Source organism: Pungitius pungitius, chromosome 10, assembly GCF_949316345.1.
Source record: "Pungitius pungitius chromosome 10, fPunPun2.1, whole genome shotgun sequence".
Taxonomy (NCBI): domain Eukaryota; kingdom Metazoa; phylum Chordata; class Actinopteri; order Perciformes; family Gasterosteidae; genus Pungitius; species Pungitius pungitius.
Window position 1 is genome coordinate 9,222,019 of NC_084909.1, and position 22,004 is coordinate 9,244,022.

The 22,004-nt window shown below is 39.5% G+C and overlaps 1 protein-coding gene and 1 long non-coding RNA gene across 2 annotated transcripts in view; both read left to right on the forward strand.

The window, feature by feature from the left end:
• LOC119228354 (receptor tyrosine-protein kinase erbB-4-like) overlaps positions 1 to 7,859 on the forward strand; it is an 82,649-nt gene extending 74,790 nt beyond the window's left edge. Inside the window, exons 24-25 of the mRNA XM_062564895.1 lie at positions 55 to 183; positions 315 to 7,859. Coding sequence (XP_062420879.1) covers positions 55 to 183; positions 315 to 976 — 791 coding nt within the window. The 3' untranslated portion in view covers positions 977 to 7,859. The remainder of the gene's footprint in view (positions 1 to 54; positions 184 to 314) is intronic.
• Positions 7,860 to 13,166: 5,307 nt separating this feature from the next.
• Positions 13,167 to 22,004, forward strand: part of LOC119228948 (uncharacterized) — a 29,671-nt gene continuing 20,833 nt past the window's right edge. Inside the window, exon 1 of the long non-coding RNA XR_005121563.2 lies at positions 13,167 to 13,353. This is a non-coding gene — a long non-coding RNA (uncharacterized LOC119228948). The remainder of the gene's footprint in view (positions 13,354 to 22,004) is intronic.

Here is a 22,004-nt window from a genome sequence, read left to right on the forward strand (position 1 = left end):
TGACCATATTTTTAATTCCTTTCTTTCATCCTTCGTGTATTATTGCTCCCCGAGGTGGGAGTGAGGACAGTAGTGGACAGCGTTACAGTGCTGATCCCACCGGTCTCTTAGCAGAGCGAGGAGTAAAAGGAGACAAGGACCAGGACGGCTACATGACTGCCATGAGAGACAAGAACAGCTCAGGTTAAGATGAACGTTTTGAAAGCTGTTGCAGACTATGGGAATCTTTTATATGACTTTAAGTGGCTGCAATAGCTATAGTTTCAAAAGAGATGAAACAATTTGAACTAACCTTACCATCTCTCTTTTTCTAGACTATCTCAACCCGATAGAGGAAAACCCCTTTGTCACACGTCGTAGGAATGGCGAAGCCCACTCAGCGGTTGATGGGGCGGGTTGCCACACCCTGCACATGGCTGGAGCTGCCGCTGCCCCGAAGTCCATTCACGGGGACGACGAGTATATCAACGAGCCCCTGTACCTGAATACCTTCCTTAACCCCGGAGACAAGAATGGATTGGCTGGCGCAGTGTCCATCCCTGGCCCGGGGTCCTCTGCTGCCCAGTCAGTATCGCAGAAAGTAATCCCATCAACATCAGGCCACACAGTGTCCTCTTCTGGATACGTACTTCCCCCTGGCCTCCCTCACCCATCGTATCCATCACATACCATGCATTCGGGGCATTCGGGACACGCTTTGCACCCAGGCGTCACCAGCAGCACAATCATGTTTGATAAGAAGGGCAAGAAGGCTACGTTTGACAATCCCGAATACTGGCAGCACAGCCTGCCCCCAAAGTCCTCCCTGCACAACCCTGAGTACCTGCAGGACTGCAGCACGCGCTTTTTCTATCGGCAGAATGGACGCATTCGCCCTGCTGTGGCCGAAAACCAGGAGTACTTGTCCGAGGCCGCTATGAAAGCTGGCAATGTGTTGCCACCCCCTCCATACAGACAGAGGAACACTGTGGTGTAGAGACCAACCTGTAGCACAATAGAAGCAAAGGGGTCACGATGAATGCGGGGTTCAACCGTCCTCTCCTTTCCGTGCAGTACATCTCAATCTGGGGTTCCCTTGGACCCTCCCTGTTATGTCTGATGGCAAGTCTTTCAGACTTACTCTAAGGTTTTGCCTTCTCTTGACCGGACTATAATAACAGTCACTGACAGCCTCACTTTAAAAAAGAACGTACTTTTTAGCACCATATTTAACCATGGAACCAAGTCGTGATTTCTCTTTGTCAATGTTTTCTTCTGCAGCATATTGTCCTGCCATGTTAAGTATCAAAATATCACTAAAAAGACAGAAATTAAATAAAACTTTTTTTTTTCTTTATCCCCAAATCAGGATTATTACTATTGCGTTACATGGTTTTCTTTATAAACCCATCAATTAGTCCTTTTAGCGTATAAATAAATGTACCATTGCAGTCTGCACATTGCTATTGCTTTAGTCAAATTAATGGTTACATCAGGAATCGGCAACATTTATTGCTAAAATGTATTGGACGTACAAAGAATTTGACATGGCGGTCGGTGTCGTGACTTAGCAGCAAACCCACAGCAGTCTTGCCGAAGATCCCAGTTGTGGCTTGCATGCTCTCCCACACACTTCTTTTACTTTTACATGTTACTGCACTAGTAATGTAATTCAAACATGCATTACTCCCTTCTCATATAATGAGACAAGCCTTCAGCCTTGAAACACCAATAACCTCCATGCGTTAGGTCATGAGTAAATACAGCATGTATGTCCACAGCAATGGACAAGCTTGCTAGCACTCAATTGACCTTGTGCTGGGAGATTGTGAGTTTCGATAATGGCACTCAGTGTTCAGGGAAGGGGTCAACAGGAAAATAAATGTCACCGCAGTATTATGTAAAGCTGTGGTATCAGCCAGTACCTCGGGGAACGCATTGGGCTGGCTGGGGTTTGATTTAAAAGGTTGATCACACACAAGATGATCCTTTACGTCCCGTGTTGTTCCTGTTCCACTTTCATTCACACAAATCTGATCCAAAGTGAAAGAAAATAATCCACTTCAATGTTACCTTTATACGATCGTTTTAACCAGCATTTTGATTGACGTGAAAAATGTTTTAATAGAACTGGTACTTGTAGATATTTTAACCAACACTAATCTCTCTCACGCAAACAGCACCGGACCTCCCTGCAGAGCAGTAAATACGCAAATTACAATTACCAAACAGATACAATGGTGGAAAAAGGCTCTGTGAGCTGAGCTGTGACTGGAACAACAGACGAGGAGAAAAATGTTTGCACCTCCCATATTATTACAACGTGAAAATAGAAAATAAACTTTGACCATGCACTTATGACTGCAAGAACCATCTCTTAATATAAAGGTGCAACAGGAGAGGCTGTCAAAACTGTCGAAGGAAGCCTCTTGACACAATATTATAAAATGGGGTAATGGATTTAATACTTGCATCTGACATTGATGTTGTTGATGAGACATTACAAGGTACCACTGGATTAACTGATGGCTAGCTTTCTGTACTCGTACAACACTGCCAGATGCCACTGAAAGCTCGGATGGAGATCCCTAGCATCTGTTATCAAAGGACTGAAGCCTAATTCAGGATGGGTTTGATAAGTAGCTCTTACATAACCAAAAACCTTGCAGTTCTACAAACTCTAAGCAGCATTTTGTCTTTTTATTGTTTCATCATGTTGCCATTTCATTAATTTACAATGAGCTGCTCCGGCCTCATCAGTTTCAAAAGGCATTTTACAAAGCATCCCTAATCCAAACAATATAATAATAGTGAAAGGTTGGGTTTGGAGATACAAAAAGATAAGTCAGGGATAGAAATTTGTCAATTTTTAAATACCCTTTATACGCAGTGAGTTATCCCTTTGATAGCTCTAATTGAATGACTACAGTAGGCCGATTTACCGGATTCTTGCATCAACTTGATGAAATACCTTGATATTTAAAGTTGTTGTTAGAGTATTTAATCATTGACTGAATAAGCATTCCAGCAAGTTAGCACTCCACCTATATAAAGTCTGGATTCCTCTAAAAAGAGAATGTTTGGGGACACGAAAGAGATCAATATTTAAGGGCCAAAGAACCAGACTAACAGGCTCATGTACGCTTTTGCGCCCACTTTAGGCGTATTGCCTGTAAAGGTGCGCCTCCTCTTAAAAGAAGATGTAAACCAGAATGCGGGTTTCCTTGCATATGCCGATGACGTTGCATCTCCCACTCAGTGTTCACATTCCACTTCAGCATTTGTTAAACTCCTCCCTGTGCTACACTTATTGGCACCAGGATCATTTCAAACAGTCATCGCATCAGCAGTGGGAGTATCGCTGTCTGCACTCAGCCGAATCAAAGCACAAGTACTTAACACTTCGTCATACATGCATTTCCCCACCACTAATGCCCAAATAACGCATCAACATTGTTGTCACTGAAAATCGTTTTCGCTGTTTTGACTTTGGCCCCCTCCACGATAGAAAGAGAGAAGCAGGTCCATTCAATTCTGCATTTAAATACTTGAAATGTGCGGTACAGTGGGCGGAGCAAGGCGCTGATGACCCGATGAGCAGGCTGATAACACTACGTTTGCAAATGTACGTACATAGGCCCTAAGTCTCTACTGCGGGAAAAACTCTAAAAACACAAAGCCCAACAATCCCCATAATGCACCTTAATCACAATCAATGCAGCTGTTTTTTTTGTTGCTTTTTTTCTCGTCAACGCCACACCTTCAGTTTGTAGTGGAGGCTTTTTGTGAAAATGTCAAGCCCCGGAAGCTATCACCCCAATAACATAATACCTGGGTTATTTTCCCAGACTTTGAAAGGACCTTTCTAGAGCTTCAGAAGACTTTTTATTCACAAGCTGAGTAGTGACGGTCAAAATGAACTTCCTGGAGTAAATTGCTGGAGTACCCATTACCTCAATTGAAAATTGAAGGAGAAAATGGACTTTAATATAATTGACATTACAGTGATAATAATGTCAAAATGCCAACTTTTTGTTTTTCTAAGTCAATATCTCTGATATTCTGAATAATAGGAGATACTTTCATGAATTAGGAGACTGCCTGATGCCTGTGCATGTCTCACTGCTGAAATACCAATCCACTGTTACACAACCTTGTGTTCAGCCAAGCAGCGTTGATGATATACTTTCTAAAACACAGTGTTTTCTCCCACTCTCAGGTTTTATGAGGAACAATATTCATCTAGTTGAGCTTCACCTGATGAAGAAATTCAAACCTAGATTGATTGGTGTCATCACAGCAGACACACTGCTGAAATGTGCAGCTCAACAGAAATGTGAATTCTATAAGTGGGGGTGGCCTTCGTTTGAGTGTTAAGTAATATTGACATTGCTTTGCTGCTAACTTACTTTTGCAACACTCGATCTGTCCTGTTACTGTATCTGAGATCTTTAAAAATATCTTGAATCTGGCTGAATTGGAAAACACCCTTACAGTAGGTATACTTGTCTTTGCTCGAATGTGTGCCAGCGTCCATTATGGCCGCACGGTAGTGCAATGACCGAAGTCACCCAAAGGCTTTGTAATGGATCTCTATGGAAAAATAAAGCCTATCTTCTGAAGGAGAAAACCTGCTAGAGCTCTTAGCCGGTGAGCATCGCAAGGGGCTCTTAGCCTTTGGAATGCTAATTGATCCACTTTCCCTATTTGATCTGTGGGGAAATCATGTTACCCAACATTTCACCCAGTGCACCAGCTGAGAAACCGTAAATGAAAGGCAATAGGTTGTAATCTTGCAGGGGGGGGGCGGGAAACTAAGGTATTAGCATTCCAGAAATGTTACCCGACCAATGCATCAATGTTACAAAAGCTAACAGGGGAGAAGGTGCAAGTGCACTGTAACTGGCAGATGAGACCAGAGTAGATTGCCATTCCTTCTTTCTCCTCAGAGGGGATTTTAGAATCACTAGAGCCCTTTTCCCAGCAACCATTTTGATTAATATATATATATATATATATATATATATATTCAGTGTCACAGCCTTTCCAGTGAGCCAGTATGCACACGTACTGCATGCAAATGGAACTGGGCCACATTTATTATGATTTCCACCTGTGTTTGCACTTAAATGACATAGTTGTTTTAAAAATGACCTATATTTCACTATCAATACAGTACGTTTGCCCTTCAGAAGAACTAAAGTACAGACTAAATCTGCACATCATTGCAAAACATGACTTGACTAAAATGATTAAAGCAAAAGTTGCATTGAGGTGATCCTCGTCAACTTTAAGCGTCTGCAAGTTTTGTACCAAGCATTGCCTTCAAACTGCCTACGACATTTAAATACCATTTATAAATGGGTTGGAGTGGGAGAGGTTTCATGAATCCTGACTGAAGAGAAGGATTTGATATTTCACATCAACATATGGGAACAAGTGGCAAGTTGAACGAGTTTAAAATTTATGATTTTCAAGTTTCTATTTATAACCCCTTGGAACATATTAATGCTGCAAACAAGATCGAACAATGGACTTCATTTATTTTCTTAGTTATTTAGACCAGTTCATGTTGTTTGATTTATATCTGAGAAGCAGAAACTACGAGCTTTAGTCGGCGAGGTGTTCCTTACCAGGAAGGTTAAAAACAGACTCAACTGTCCACATTCGATTGTGGGATTTTGAGGACTCTAGAAGATAAACCAGTTGTGTCCTCCAAAGCAAAGACAAACTTCATGCTTAGTCCTATTTTAGTGGGGCCTTTGAATGGTACAATCCCTTGATGGACTTTTAAGATGCATCTGACCCAGAAATGAGGACTAAGAAGGTCCAGCTCCTGAACTGGGACACAGATGTTGCATTTATAGATTGTGCTCTATTTCATGTTTGTATGCTTTCATTATTCATAACACGAACTTTTTCACAGCATTGATAATATCAATATACTTTCGGTCAATACATCATCAAGCAAATCACATGTTTTTAAAGGACCGTAATGCAGCAGACAAACACAAGTACTACCATTGTAACAATTAAACTTCACAAGAGTTATGTGCACATATTTCACCTTGCCATAAAAACTGGCGTAGGTGATGGCGGTTGAGTAAGCACAGTTTACAATATAATGAATTGATGGTAAAACTGTAACCAAAAGACATAGATGTTCAGATAATAGGTCAGTTTTACCATTGTTAGAAGTGAAAAAATGAAATAAAGGTGAAAGTATTTTTATAGGTGGGTAAAGGGAGGCCAGGTACATCTGTAAATAAGAGAGATGCTTCTTTTTCAAGCTGAGGATATTTTTTCTTTTTTTTTTCTTTTTGCATCATTGCAATCTTAGTGCTCCACTGTATGTTTATACATGTTTGAAGGGAATATCTTTGTCTGTCTCTGTATGTATATAAATATGTATATATTCAGCAAATATACAGTAATATATATATATCTATGTATGTATATATATATATATATATAAATATATATATACACATACACACACATATATATAAATGTATATATATATATTTTGTAAATGTAATTGGAAGAATGAACTCTGATTTGAAAAAGGCTTGCAGGGTCTCGTCACCCTGCTTCATCATTTTCCTTGTGATTGTGTGCCTGTGTTCTGACCTCTGCTCTTGCTCACTTTGTAGGAGGGATTTTTTTTATTTTTTTCGGGTGTATTATACCTCCCCTTCTCTTTTCTCACAGTATTATCCATCTCCTCTTGAGATTTTTTGAAAGATTTTGTACACTCTTAAAATGCTGTTGCAATACTAATGAATATTCAATATTTCACCCCCCTTTTTGCGTAGAGCCTTTCTTAACCAATGTTATTAATCCACCAGTGTCACTTTACACCATGTGTTTTGAGGACCTATACTATATTTCCTTGAGTAGTTTGAATAGTTCCATTTGCACTGAGCTCAGTCACTGTTTGATATTCAGCTCTTCATCCATTTGAGGCAATACTCATTGAAAGGAGTAGCAATATCACGTTACAGCCCCCAGAGGGATTTAATGGTGTTTGAGGGACAAAGTGCAAATAGTTTTGCATGGGCTGGATTGATCGTGTGAGTTACTGATATTTGCTTGTAAAGAGGTTTGTACATTCTCTTGTTTTTTGTCACCTTACCTAATATCTGTTCTGAGGATTGACACCAAAATGATCTTTGTGTCCTCATCAAGCAGTTCGTCACGATACAGATGCTGATTTACTGAGGCGGCATGGTTTGTTAAATTTATGATTTAAACCTATCAGGGTTTTAAAGATTCTTAATTTGAATATTAAAATTGATATATCAATTGTAGAAGACTCATGCCTAACCTGCTTTAAAAAAATGAACGACTTTACTGAAAACTACAATTTTGTTCTCAATAGTTAAGATTTTAACCAGCAACAACTTTGGATCGTTTTTTGTCATCATTTTTGTATATGACTTTTCAGCAACAGAATACTATGAACCCAATGTACATTTACCATTGGACAGTTTATGGTTATTTGCACAGATCATTTCGGCACCAATCCCGTTATTTACAATATGCATCATTTCCACATTCATAAAGTGGACAGTTTGGCAAGCTTCTCAAAAGTCAGTGCATTTGTTTTAAAGTACATTAAAATTTGTTGGAAACAATATTCTAACATGAAAATGTATAGTAAATTATCATTGCGTTGTATAAGAATGACTGAGAAAAAAGTTTTATAGACCATACCTCGTCACGTATTACCATTTTTTAAATATTGTGTTAGCTGGTTAATTGATACATTTCCCAAGCAAGAACATTTAAATACGTATTCCCTCTGTTTTGTTACATGAATCTGTCAAAACTATATTTTTAATTCAAAATGAATAAAGATCAGTCAATATTTAAAGTTGGATTGTGCTCATTTTCTGGCGTGGTATTAATATGATTTGGTTAAAGGGCTTTACCACTCAAGCCAGCATTCATCGATTCACAGCAGCAAATACTTCCAATTACTTGTTACTTGCAATTTATATCTTATACTTTTGAGAGCCCTTCATACCTCCTTACTTCAAATGTCAGCCCATTCTTTAAGTAGCTCTTCCAGACACATGGGGGTGTTGTGTAGCCTTTGGTTGCAGCGTGACATCTTGGTTCTTCCCAGATGAGTCGAGGCTGCAGACATCCCTCACCATTCAACGGATTACGCCTTCAGGATAGAAAGAGTGAGGAGTCAGACGGTACAGTAGCTCCACTCCTCATCACAACCTCTATTCTTCAGCCAATTTTCTTACACATTAAAAGCTACTCGCACAGACAAACTTGTACAATCGCAGAGTAATCAAACAGGAGCGCCAATAATGAAGTGTCATTACTCCTGACACTTGCCTGTGCATGATAGATGCGTCTCTTCTCCAGTTGATGACATTTTATGGCATTATCATAGGAAATCCAATGACGAGATTGGCATCTTGGAGCCACTGCCCCATGCAAAGTCAAATCACTTGCCTTAAGAGGGTAATAGACTGTGATCAAAAACAATCTGTCACTGCCTCTCTCACTCTTGCACGCCAACCCCCCATGACAAAGTGTATAGATTTCTACCTGATATGAGGGATGATGGGCACAGTTGAATGTAAATGAGCTTAAATGACTTAAGGTGAATCGATTGTATTCTTCAATGCAAATAAAAGTGAAGCCTGTATTTGACAGTGCGTCAATCTTCACCACAACACCTCCATAGTAAAGAAAACCCCTAAAACTGTGTATGTGTTCCTATATGCAGCTATTCTGAATAAGTAATCTTGAAAACAAGGAGGTTTTAAAATTGGCTTGCGAGCTAAAACTCAAGCAAGAAGGCATTTTTCTCCACAAAATGCCATTGGGCGTCATGCTCCCCCTGTTCCCTCATGCGACAGATTTTGCTTTCTAATCCCAGGTTAGTGATCCGATTGTAGCAGCAACTACCTTTACCTTTACAACACTCAAGGCAGACAAGACACACTATGGATGTTTCTTTAGAGCAGATTGTTATTCTTGCAGCTTACTTAAACATCCCATCCCATTATACGATACTGTTACACGTCATGTGTGTTTTTACATAAAATTTAACAGAAAAGCTTTAAAAGTTGCTTCATCTTTTCTTAGGTGCAGACTTTTGAATCTGCCCACCCTGTTGTGTTTGAGTTGAAGGATTGCCTGGCATTCTGACATGAAAAAGCTAAAGAGCATCACAGCAGGACCAACAATTAGCCAATCAGCACCGTGGCAGCTGTGCACCGGAACCTAGGACTGATAATAACAACATGGAGAATACTACAGACCAAATTACACTGCTATTGAGTCTGTTTTAAATAGATTACATTTTTTATTTTAAATTAAAATTATTTAAATATTTTATTAAAATTAATTAAAAATTTTATTTTAAAATCTGAATAAAAAATGTCTGGTTGAGATTTCATTTTGTCTGCTGAGACTCTTATTCAACCTTCTCAATTAATCTAACACATTTTAACCAACCCTCCGAAAAGAGACTTATTAGGCTTAAGTTTAGGGCGAATTGATTGCACGGACACTGAATTATTGTGGGGTCCCATACCAGAAACCTCTGCTGTGTCACCTTGGATCACTGAAAGAATCAACAGTTTAACGAGATGAGTTCTGTCTGATATGACCAGTTTTCTGTTGCTCTTGCATCGCCTTTTCTTTTTCTCAGAGAGCCAGTGTTAAGGGCGGCTGCTTCCAAATCCCAGCGTGTTGGCAAACTCTGATTGAATGGACTGTACAAAGCCCATTTAGCAGTGTTGTGATCCCCCTTGGGAGCTTTCATTATGGAACAGCATATTGAATCCTCTTTACAGAATGTCTGCCTCTGGAGGCTGTTATCGCTTCAGATATGCACACACACACACACAGACACACACAGGCAACGCATCCTACCAGACAACATGTAGACAACAGAGTAATAAATAATGCTTGAAACCAGTGAACCTTGTGTCTTATTATGCGGACACAATAAATGTATGCTGGCACTGTTGCTGACAGGATTTGCATGACATCTACAATAAGTACTGAGAAGCATGCATGGGCATTTATTTAGGATTTATAATCACAGACACAAATTCAACTAGATTTCCAGGTCCAAGCCACAATTTCAGCGCATTATGATTTCAGTCGTCGTTAATAAATGCTCTGTAATGGTAACCTGGTGAATTTATATTATATATTTATATCTTGTATAGCACACAAAAATATTATATTTGTTAAAAAGAAAAGTCCATTCCATCTATTTTCATGTGTGTTTGATCCACTTAGTGTTATGACGTTGAGCCACAATGTTATCTAACATGAAACAGTGGTGTTCTTTGCCAGATTTGATTTGGGCTATAAAGAAGAAGAAATTGTAGAAATTGCTACCAGTTGCTAATGGAGAGACAGTTCTCTCTTGAACCTCTTCTTTTTGAATTGCCTGTACAAATCACAGAAAGGAGTATCACTAAAAACATTTCCTGGTAAAGGAATACACACACAAGATGCAAAGCAAAGAAGTATCAAACATTTTCACAGAGGTAGTCAAAAATGCACCTTTTAAAGTTATTTATAAAAAAGTAAAGTAAAAAAATGAGAGCTGTCAATAGATAAGACATTTTTTTAAATGAATGTTGTTATAATGTTGTTTTTACTGAATGTTGGTTTTTCTTCCAAAGACTACATAATGAGTGATGAGTAATCACTTTTGAAAGTATGTATATTAGACAGTTGTTAATGTTATTTTAAACACAAAACTACACACATTGATCATCTTGGAGGCAGAATTCCACTGGGTGGAGCATGTTGAACTAGCGACTCTTCCTGATATCCGCCTAAACTTTGCTCTCAACTCTCCATAATTTAACGGCTGTGTTTGAAGTGACAACGATCTCCCCACATTTAGCCAGGACGTTTTCAAAGTGCGGTCTTTTGGGGACACAGTGGTGGTCCTCTGCAGACTGTTTGCCGCGCAGGGTAAAGTTAACGATAGACGTTAAGATGAAAGCAGCCTAGCAGCAAGCTTAGCATAGCAGTGCCCCAAGTGTTCCGTTTGCCACTCACCCCCTTCTGTTGGCCTCGTGGAGTAATTCCTCTGCATAGTTCTCAGCTGTATGTCGCACCTCTGTTCTCCCTCTTGATGTAACGTTAACCGACTGCAGCTAACGGCCGTTTCGTTTCCGTCAACTTCCGGTTTCCTTCTGGGGACGGAAGTAAACATACGTACGTTAACTACGTTAAAATAATTTGTTGCATTAATCACATAGATTAATGCGTTTATGTTGACAGCCTTAGAAAAATCATTGCAGATTCCCTGTGGTGTAATTTACAGTCAGCTCAGATAGTCATTGCTGTCCTTGGGTTCTTCTCTGTGCTTCAGTCCATAGGTCACAAAGCTCACTTGATGATGATATCTTGCTCCTACCTAATTTAAAGCCCTGCCCATAAGGTGAAACCTGCCCCGTTTTTTAACCTTATCGACCTCACATAATGTGGTTGAGTTTAAATCTGAAGATATACAGCATTGGATGCATTGGATTTAAGGTCAAGAAATGTTCATTACCTGATCTCATTCTATAGGATTACATTTCCATTAGTTATGAAATTTACTACTGTTTCAAGTAGACTAGTCAAGTAACCTCTTTGAGTAAATTGTGAGAGTAGTTTTAATGCAGCGTATTTTTTGGTATTGAGAATGTTTTGCTTTTATTAAACAGAACATGAGGTCTGTAATATAGTCTCTTTCAAAATTAAAGTAATATTCTAGAAATTACCTGACAGGAAAAGTATACAACTAACATCAGGACACTGAATGTTTAAGTTGTTTAATTACATAAATTAAACTATCCCATATATGTTTTTAGTTAATTAATTTGACACATTAAAAAAAGCGGTTATGAAAGATTTGCACAAGCTTCTTCATTTTAGCTGTGTTCAAACATTGATATTTCAAGATAAATATCTAAAACTGTGCAGCACTTCACTAAGTAGACAGTACACAAATTAAGATTAATAGTCACATTTGCATACTGTTTATGATACAATTCATCTGATTACTGCTGAATATGAGCCACGCAGCATTTAACACTTGCTTTTTTATGCAAAACAATATTCAGAAAATGAAGCTCCTATTGAAACTATATTAGCTTTTAAATTCAGAGGGTTGCAATTACAGCTCATTTAAATATCCCTTCGCTTCCAATAGTAAAATACACATTTTGATGTAGTAGTGAAGTTTTTAATATATCAAGCCCATGTTTGAGATGCCTCCGTCATATCTTTGAAAATAAAACATACATTGAGCGGCCTAGATGTTATTTACTTGAAGTGCCCTCTTGATATTCTAGAAATGCTCTTTGCTGCTCCTCGTCTTCCCTGAAAAGGTTTAGAGTGTTAGAAAATGTGACACCAACAGGAGAGAGGTACGAGAACTCACATTTACCACTCAGCCAATGGTTCTGTAACAGTCACATTTGGTTGACCCCTATAGACCCCACTGTTCAGCCACACATTTGAGTACAGCCAGGTCAATGATTATTGCCCATTTCCCTTGCATAGAAGTAATAAAGGCTGATGTTTGTCTAAGCCCTAAAAGTCAAAATGACTTGACCTTGGCCCACCGGCTTGATGATCATGTTCAATCAATCTCACAGTGCTACATTGCTCGGATTAGAGGGATGGAAGATAAATAAATACCTTAAAATAATGGTAAAAAAGAATTTTCTGAAAGGTGTCAGACAGGCCATATGTAACTGAACAGACACTCCAAACAGGAAAGTAGAAATGAGGAACCAGTTTATTGATAAACAATGAGAAGGAGCGATGGGCACCGTAGTGGATGGTAAACAATGAAGTACGTGGAACCGTTGATACTGACAGTCCGATGAAGCAAACACCAGTGTTGGGGGAGAGAGAAGACATCCTCCGGCCGCGATGATCAAGACCAAGGAGGTGGACAAACTGGGGGACACAGAAGACTCAAACCTGAAGACGGAGATACTCTGTAGAGCTCTGCTTGAACGCGATGAAGCTTTGCGAGTTCTACTGATTCTGATACTGATTCTACGAGACCAGACAAAGTGCCACCGTGAGGCGTGTGCTTATAAGTGTTTGTGGTATTGGTGTGCAGGTGCTGGTGATTATTTAATATTCAGGTGATCGCGATCTCAGTGATTGGGTGGTGGTGGAGCCTGGCTGATCCCTGACACCATGGTCACCCTACATGTCAAACTGCATACTGATTTTACTAGTTTTAACTGAGAGATAAAACGGGATAAGAGCATAAGTGGTGACAAACCTACTCCTCCATGTTCTTCCTGACACAAACGGACTAAATTAGACGGAAGTGAAATAATGACATATGACATACAGCCATTACAGGTAAGCCATTTATGTTTTTTTGTGCTCGCATTGTGCCTATGGATGTGAGTTTAATGGTGCAGGAGGGAAAAGAAAAAGCGATAATCAGGATGTTTTGTTGGAGCTGGGGAATTATGCTGTGACTGCCCCATTAGTCTACGACTTCGAAGGAGATGCTTCTCGTGCAGGTGTGTGGCAGTTTGTGGTTATTTAGACCGTATTATACTGCTGTTTAACTTGAATTATTTCTTACTTTCTTTCGTTCACCTTTCATCCATCTGTGCAGTTAAAAGTGGTTTCCAGATGACTGATAAGTGAGACTGTAAAAATAACTTTAAAAAGCTGAGACCAGTAAACTAAATTAAATAATAATGCATTTGAAGCACAATTTGAATGTGTTCCTAATAATTTAATGACAATAAAAAGTTAGTATTGATTAGATGGATTACATTCTTTTTTTAAAACACAGTCCAGCATACAGTCAATCCAGATGTGGAGAACAGTGGCCATATTGTGATCTGGAAGGTGACAAATCATATGTAAGAGCATCATCTAAGTGAATCTTTGCATGTGTACACGAAGTCAATGGCAATGAAGTAGGATTCTAAATGACTTCCACTCATAGAATATACTATTAACATGTGAACAGAGTGATGAATGAGACTAATTGCAGGCAACGCTGCATTTTAATTAAGCAGCAGTCCTAAGCGAGAAGGCGTCATTGTTAAAGTCAACTCTCCGTTGCAATTATGCTGCTCCATTCATGTGTAACATAATGGCTTGATGACAGTGCTTTGTTGGCTTACAAGAAGGATAATTGTGTCCTTTCACACACAAAAAAGCACATCTCAATTTTTACCCAAGTAACACTCACTCAGCATATGGCAAAAGTTACATCTTTCTTACATGTCCTTATTTTAACCTGGATCTCTTTCTAGAGACCATCCTCCAAATAGACTGTAATCATGAGACAATAATGAAGCAGAATTATCTTTGTTGCATTAACACCAGACAGTTAATGCCACGTAAAGGCCTCGCACGTATCATGCAAAGACTGTTAATGCAAATACCATACAAATATTTTAGAGAAATTCTTGCCATAGATCAATAGTTTACACGGTCATTGACATACATTGAGATGTCTCGAAATAGCAGAGCTTTGGTTATATAGATGTGATGTCATGTTCCTGTAACCAAAGTCCAAGGCGAGTCTGCAAGTCCAAAGGATTGATATTTGGAAGAAGTTTGGGAAGTTTAATTTAGCAGTCGGAGCACAAAGATTTGATTTTTATATTTTTGGAATTTACATATTTGTTATTCAACTGCTCTGGGTGACAAACATCCCTCACGTGTCAAATTTCAAATTTTGCATTGATAAGAATACATTTCAGGAAGCAATAACAAACATTTACAAAGCACAATATATTGTTTCATAATCTGCCAGGTGGGGTAGCTGTGATTTCATTGCATGTCCTTTACGTCTGTAAATCAGATAACACATCCCACGTCTTAGGAAATACCTCCGAAAATATGTGCAAACTCAAAAATGCTCACATTACAGTCACATACAACGCAGAGCCCCTTTGGCGCGAAGCAATTACAAATCCAGCACACACACAAAGAGCTGAAGTCCGCAGGCAGCCAAAGGGAGACAAATTACCTCTCTGTCAGATAAAATCAGACTCAACATCATTTAATTAATTTCGGTGTGTATTATCATTTCTTATTGTGATTTTTCCACTCGTTTTGCTTTGTCTCTGTCCTCCTCACAGCCTTGTCCTAAGGGAGGAATCAGTTTGAAAAATGTTCTCCTTCTATTCTTTTAGGGCACTTTCCCTGTGAATCGCACCCTGTCTCTTTTAATCTCCACAGTGCATTCTTATGAGATGTGCATGGGACTAAAGGTGTTATTTAAAAATGTCCTCCCAATAATTCGATTCATCAAATCCCCCCCCCAAACTAACCCCTGTCTGCAAAGCGTCTGCAAAGATCTCGCCTACTCACGTCTATGTGACAAAGAAATCGTCACAAACAACGTGCGTCGCCACACAGCAGTCCCAGAAATGTAGGCCGTAGTTTCTCAGCCAGTTATCACTGGTTCTCAGTTGTCTGCTTTGATTTAAAACGTGTCACAGATGACGGCGATAGCGGAAGCTACCATGTTTGGCCGGTTACGAGACTGACCGTGTTTATTATAATGAGAGGAAAATGTCTCGTGGGACCGCGTGGCTCTTTAATGTGTTTTTTATTTAATATTGGCCGAAGAGAGGCAATATTGCTTTCACAGTGTGGCTTGCAGGTCTTGCAATATGCTGTGACTTTAAAAAAAAGTAAATAATGAAAAAAAAAAAAAAACGTGAAGGATGAGGACCAAAGGGTTACACACGTGCTGTGTATTACCCCCGACTAGTATATCGTTGTGAATAAACCACTTTTGTTGTTGAAAACTATGACAACAGTGGACTTTGCCAACATTGAAATTAAAATCACGCTCTTAGGTTGGACCATTGATTTCCTAATCATTTGGGACATGGTATAATGGAGTCCCACTAATCTGCAGTCTAATCTCACTTCCACTTGGCATGGTGGCGCATAATGCGCAAACGATGAAACCACAGCTCCAGATATAATAGCTGCTACTAATGCACTGATTCTTCCAAAAGACGCGTGCAGTAGATGTGTGTTTATATGCGTGTGCATGTGTTGCTTCTCCCTCACTCACTCTGTGAATGTGTACGCAGACATGTGGAGTGGATCTGCGATCTAATTAGTTTAAATGGAATTTAAAACTGGATGGCAAAGAATTTCATCATAGATTAGTTATAATGCACGGCACGCACTGCGACCATGAATTATAAGGTGCGGAAATAATCCTACCAATGTGGGGCCTTTTTTTAGATCTCGTGATGGATTACCGGATCTGATGCAAAATTCTTTATCTCTGGAGTAAGCACTAAAAAAAATGACATGGCAGTGACAAACGATGTAGTGGGAAACGGCGTAACTTTATTGATCCATCACAGAAATGGAGAGAAAAATTAAAGCTTTGTTTTTTAATTAACTGGTGTATCTTTTGTTAAACAAAGTGGTCAGAAATCTGCTAAGGATAGCAGATTTAGCTACAGATGATTATTTTACATTAGAATGGAAAGATATAATTGATCTTGGATAGAAAGATATAGAAGATCATCAAGTTTGGGATTATTTAATGTCATTATTTTAAGAGACTGTCTGCATTCAAACCTTTATTGTTTTACAACAAGAACTGGAGTAATATTGAATAAAATATAAATGAGTTGAATTTTAGTTAAATGGTTATGCCCATTCATTTATTTATTTACCTGCAGTTAACCATATTTTGACTGCCAAAATAAATGAATTATCACTAGAAACCTACTAGAATATTTTGAAAATCTCAGCATGGTTATTTTGGGTCTTCTACCTGTACTATAATTAAATAACGTCTTTTTTAGCAGTATAAATTTAAATTATTAATGTATTTTAAAAAATGCATATTGTTTAGATCAGATCCAGCCTTGAGGTGCTCGCGCCCATCCAAATGTTGTTTTTACACATTACAGAACAACCGAGGGGGAGAGTTCTGCACTTCATTTTATGAATGCGGTCACTGTGTGTTTATTCCTTCAAAGGGCTGGTCATCATCTATATAGTCCCTCTCTCTGTTTCTCTATTTTTCTCCTCCTTAGTTTGGTTCTCAGTTAATCCCCTCCTTTGCACACAAAGTCACGACCAGACAGTCTCGCATCCACTCAACACCACCCACGGATGACACCATCTGATATCTCCCTAGCAGATTAAGGCCTTGGTTTGCACCATCAACAACAAGTACCTGATCAAGGCTCTGTGTCACGGATTAGAAACAACGTACGGTGGAATTGACAAAGGTAAAGCTGCAAAATGTCAAGGAAGCATGGTTCTTTATTGGTTTTCAGCTGAGCAAAAATATGAGATAAAATTGTGTGGTAATTGAAAGAAGGCATCAACAGCCATGGTAGAAAAACGTGTTGGAGTCCTAAAGGCTAAGGTGATGTTCTCAAATGACTCCCAAATAAGTTAAATGTTATAGAGGTGATTAACTAAAAATTAAAACAAGCACAAGGTTATTTTGCTCTTAAGAAAACCTAGAACTAGTTTTGCTTTCTCTGGTGAACCAATTGACCGTTTTGGATCCAGAAGGAGTCGGCCAACCCTAACCTGGATAAGGAATTTTCACAGAATCGCAGTATTCTCAGAGAACGATACATTCTACGTCCCACTCTCTTCCTATTCAAGTGGATTTTTATTTAACTTCTGAAGAGCTTCCACTGTCTTAAATTTATCATTTATCACCATGCTGGGTTGTTTTAACTATCCCACACATGCGCACAGGCTTAACTCATTTTATCATTTCAGAGGAGAATGACAACAGTAAAGTCTGCCTCGTGGCTGTATCAAGAAATTGTGGCATGGCCGCCATTTTATTTGTTTTGTGCAATTGATGTCTGAGGAGATCACGGCGGAAACTCCTCTGTGGCGGGAATGGCGGGAGCCTAATGATGAAATGATGAAAAAGATATAACCGCCATTTTTGTAGTCTGGTGGGGGGGTTTTCCTACCTATTTGCTGAAACTCTCCAGATCCCAATACTAGACAAAAAGTGACACAACAGTTATTTACACAGGAAAAAAACACAGGTCACAAATATATTACAAGATTTGTCTTTTTCCATTGTGAAATACAATGGAAAAATACCACATTAATGTCCTGATGAACTATATGTTATTGGTTGAGAGCGTCTCTTCTGCACCTTTCTGTCTGCAACAGTGGGGCCAGACTGTTGTTTCTGTAATGTGCTTACTTTAAAAAATATATTATTCAGTTTTCAGAATGCTAAACAGCTTTTCTCAATTCTGTCTCATACATAGCTTGATTTGTCCAGGAAAGACGTCTCTTAACAAATCGCGTGTTTCACAATTTGACATTTTGGATATGACCCCCTTTAAGTGTTGTTATAGTAACCCTAATCATGCTATACAATATTCATAAAGATCTGCCAGCCATTCAGTGTCAGAAGAGGGAGGAGTGAAGTGTTTTAAAGAAAATTACATGATCGATGCTCATTGATTTGGAGGAATAAAAAGCGCTGGTAAGGTTAAAAAAACAACAGACAAAATCTTTTATTTTAAATATGTATTTATTTACTAATTAAGCAATTTGTTTTAATGACAGTATATTACATAGACTAACCCAGGTAATGTAGTCCAATTCTTTATAGCAACAAATATTCAAGACTTCAGAAACGGAACATTTTACTTAGAAATATACTATGTTCTGCTATGTCCGTTCAAAAGGAACATACAACATTTCCAAAGGGCTCAAAGCACTACTTTCATTTTTTTCTCTTTGGAGGGGGTGTCTCGGGATCTAATTGATGAATAACGGCCATTAATTGGAGCCGTGTCCTTCAATTGAACTTTTATTCATATATGCATCAATCATGTCCCCCCTTTTCATAACATAATGGATACTCTCTGCTCTGATTACAGTGTATTTTGTCCTTGTGGTGTGAGAGAGATAGAGAGAGCTTTTTTTTTTCATTGCAGATATAAATAAGGGCTGGGGAAAAGTCCCTCCCCAGTCCCAAGCTAGCTATTCCCTATCTCGCTCGTCCCCCCATGATGTAGTGAACAGGGCCCTCAGCTGTGGTTTTTGTAAGCCCCACTCGCCATATTCAAGATGTGTGTACTCTTATTAATCGAGCTCACACACAATCCCAATTTAGACATATATATAAAAAGTGTTGAGACCGAATGTCTCCTGTCGATAATAACCCTGTTTAAATCCCTGATGGTGCTCAATGGTATAACTTGGACAGGAAGTGCTAAGCACCGTGGATTTAAGGTTCTATTCTGACCAGTTTGACATTTTCCTTTTTTGTCTTTTATTCAAAGCATTGTTAAAAGTGCTTCCAGTTTTCTTCAGCAATCACGATCCGTTGCATAGAAATTGTTTTTGTGTAAAACCTTCAAAGGTGCGCTTTAAAACAACCTCCGCTGAAACCCTGCTTCCTGTTCCAATAACATACTCATCAGTGTTGAAACCAGGAAAGGCACATGAACTTTAAATGAGTTTTCCTATCATTGGCTAATGAGCTACCTAATTGAATTTATTACAGTGCCATACAAGGGTTTGACTAATGATAGTGACCCTCTGCTGAATACAAAACCAGCATCTGGCCGCAGCTGTGGGAGATGCAGGGAACGAGATGACGCTTTGTTCTTGAGTTTTATTGACTGTGCTGTATGGACCAAGTCAGTAAAATAAATATGTTTGGCTAAATATTAGGTCACTTTTGTGTAGAATATACAGAAAATACATTTTGCATAATATACATCTTCCATTGTCAAAGCACATCAGCATTTACAGCTGTACACTGTCAGTAGCATCACTCTACTATTTAAAAATCAGAGGATTTGCTTGTAAGAGAAAGTAATTGATCAAAGCATGTGCGTGATATAGAAAGCATAATAAATAAGCAAAAACAATAAGTGATTCCCACAATCCTTTGCTTGTTTGAAAGCTCTGACGTGTGCCTTTAAAGCAGCAGTGTAATAACTGAGCTTACGATCCCGATGAACTGAGGGCAGCGTTTATACTTCTGTCTTGATTTCAGGTCATCAGTCAAGGAAAAGATATGTATAAATCCAACAAACTGCTGTACTTCTGAGAGCCGCCCTTGATCTTTTAATCTCTGCATGTGGCATTGGCCTATATTATTGTATTGGCTTTCCCATTTGTTCATATTTGCAAGCAGGAGACCTATTGTCGCTCTGCGTCCAGATATTTTGCAATATACATAGAAAGTGGCAGAACTAGCAACTGCTATTTCTTGCTTCGTCCGACCTGCCACCAGGGGAATACTTGGTCAGGAAGGGAGCTCTGGGAGCTGGACCTTCAGTTAGCGGAGCTGCAACTTAAATTCAGCTCAACCGCCTGGTTGCTCATCCTGCGGGCAGTGAGGCTGAGTACCTGCCACATCAGAAAGGCTGTGGTTGCAGCCGTTACACAGGTTGGACCCTGCCAGCAACGGCCTGCTGTTAAACTATTAGGAGGGAAAGAAACTGCATTGATTTTGAGACACCGCAGTAAGATCCACAGACGTGGAGCCGTATATACACAGTGGAGAGAAGTGGACATGCAAAACTTAGAACGGAGGGCTATGTGCTTTGCATATTTTGTATTGCCGAGAAGGTGAGGAGGAGTTTTAGCACCGAGTTTTGAGCTTGCTGGACCTACTCCACCGGCAGTTATTTAACAATATTAATTTGCCCCAAAATTATTTTAATTGAGCGGAATGGGTTACTTTTTTGTTTTTTTATTGTTTGTAATGGCATACTTAAATATCAATTTAGTTAGCAGTAAGCACTGCATGTAGATCAAGTAAGTACAATGCACAATAATCGTATGTGGTTTCAAGGGCAGCCCGCGAAAGAAGGTCAACTCAGTGACCTAATTTACCCATTCAAATAGAGGAGGGAACGAGAAAGAGACATTAAAGGACCCAGATCAGAGGTGAACAGCTGTCTCCAGAGTTGTGTCCAGAATTCCCACCTCTAGATCAGACTGTGTGAATGTCTTGTTTAAAATACATTCAAACCTTTTCATCTCTGTAATAGGAATCATTTTGCAATACAATAAAAGATAGGGCTGCTAGCCCTGGAACGTCCCCCGATAGAGAGGAACACCCCTCCTCCATGTTACCAATCTTTTTATTTCTCCCTCTGTGATACCAAATATTGAAAGAGAGCCCTTTCTTTGTTGAAAAGGACACTCTTTTAACTTTTCAAAACTGTCGTGCTCATGACAAGAGAACAGGAACGCGTTCACCTGCAGCCACGCGCCCCCCTTTTACAACTGTGTCTATCTCTCTCTGCGAGCACAGAGGCCGGTGAAAAGTCCATTAAGGCCTATCTTAATGAAGAGGGACAGGACACAATGGGGGCCCCCTCAGAGAGGTGAGTAGTGATCAGCGAGGGAGATGGAGAGTCCAGCTTGTCCACTCACTCCGCAGTGGGCGAGGCGAGACTTTTGACTTCAGCCTTCGCCGATACAGCAGGACAGAGTGATGAATGGAAGGACTGTGCTGACGGAGCCATCAACCCACCGATCTTTCATCCGCGCGGCTCCCAACGGCGTTTCATTAATATACTCCTCCTTCTCTCCCCACGGCTTGGCTTGTCCACGGCACAATAGCTATTGTTCACTCTGAAGTAGAGAGTTAGCGCTTCTTGAAGGGGAAGATAATGTGTACGTGGTTTACTGACCTCCACTCGAGAGGACAGTTCTTACTGTCCAACCAGACAATGAGACAAAAGGCTTGTGACATCAAACACGTCAAGTGTTTAGCCTGAACAGAACATGCTAAGGGGTTCTGCAAGCATTTTTTGAAATCATCAAATTAGATGTGTTAACAGTGACATAAGCTGATCCAGTACAAGTATCCTCATAACTTGCTGCTTGTGCTTGTGACATTTGGCCATGGCGTGCCGCAATGATATGTGTGCCGCCACAGAAGAGAAACGTTCTGTTTCGGCGTTTCTGAGCGTACGAGAACGAGAAGAGAGGGACAGGATCGGAGCTCGATCTGGGATCTATTTATTGTAGTTTCTAAA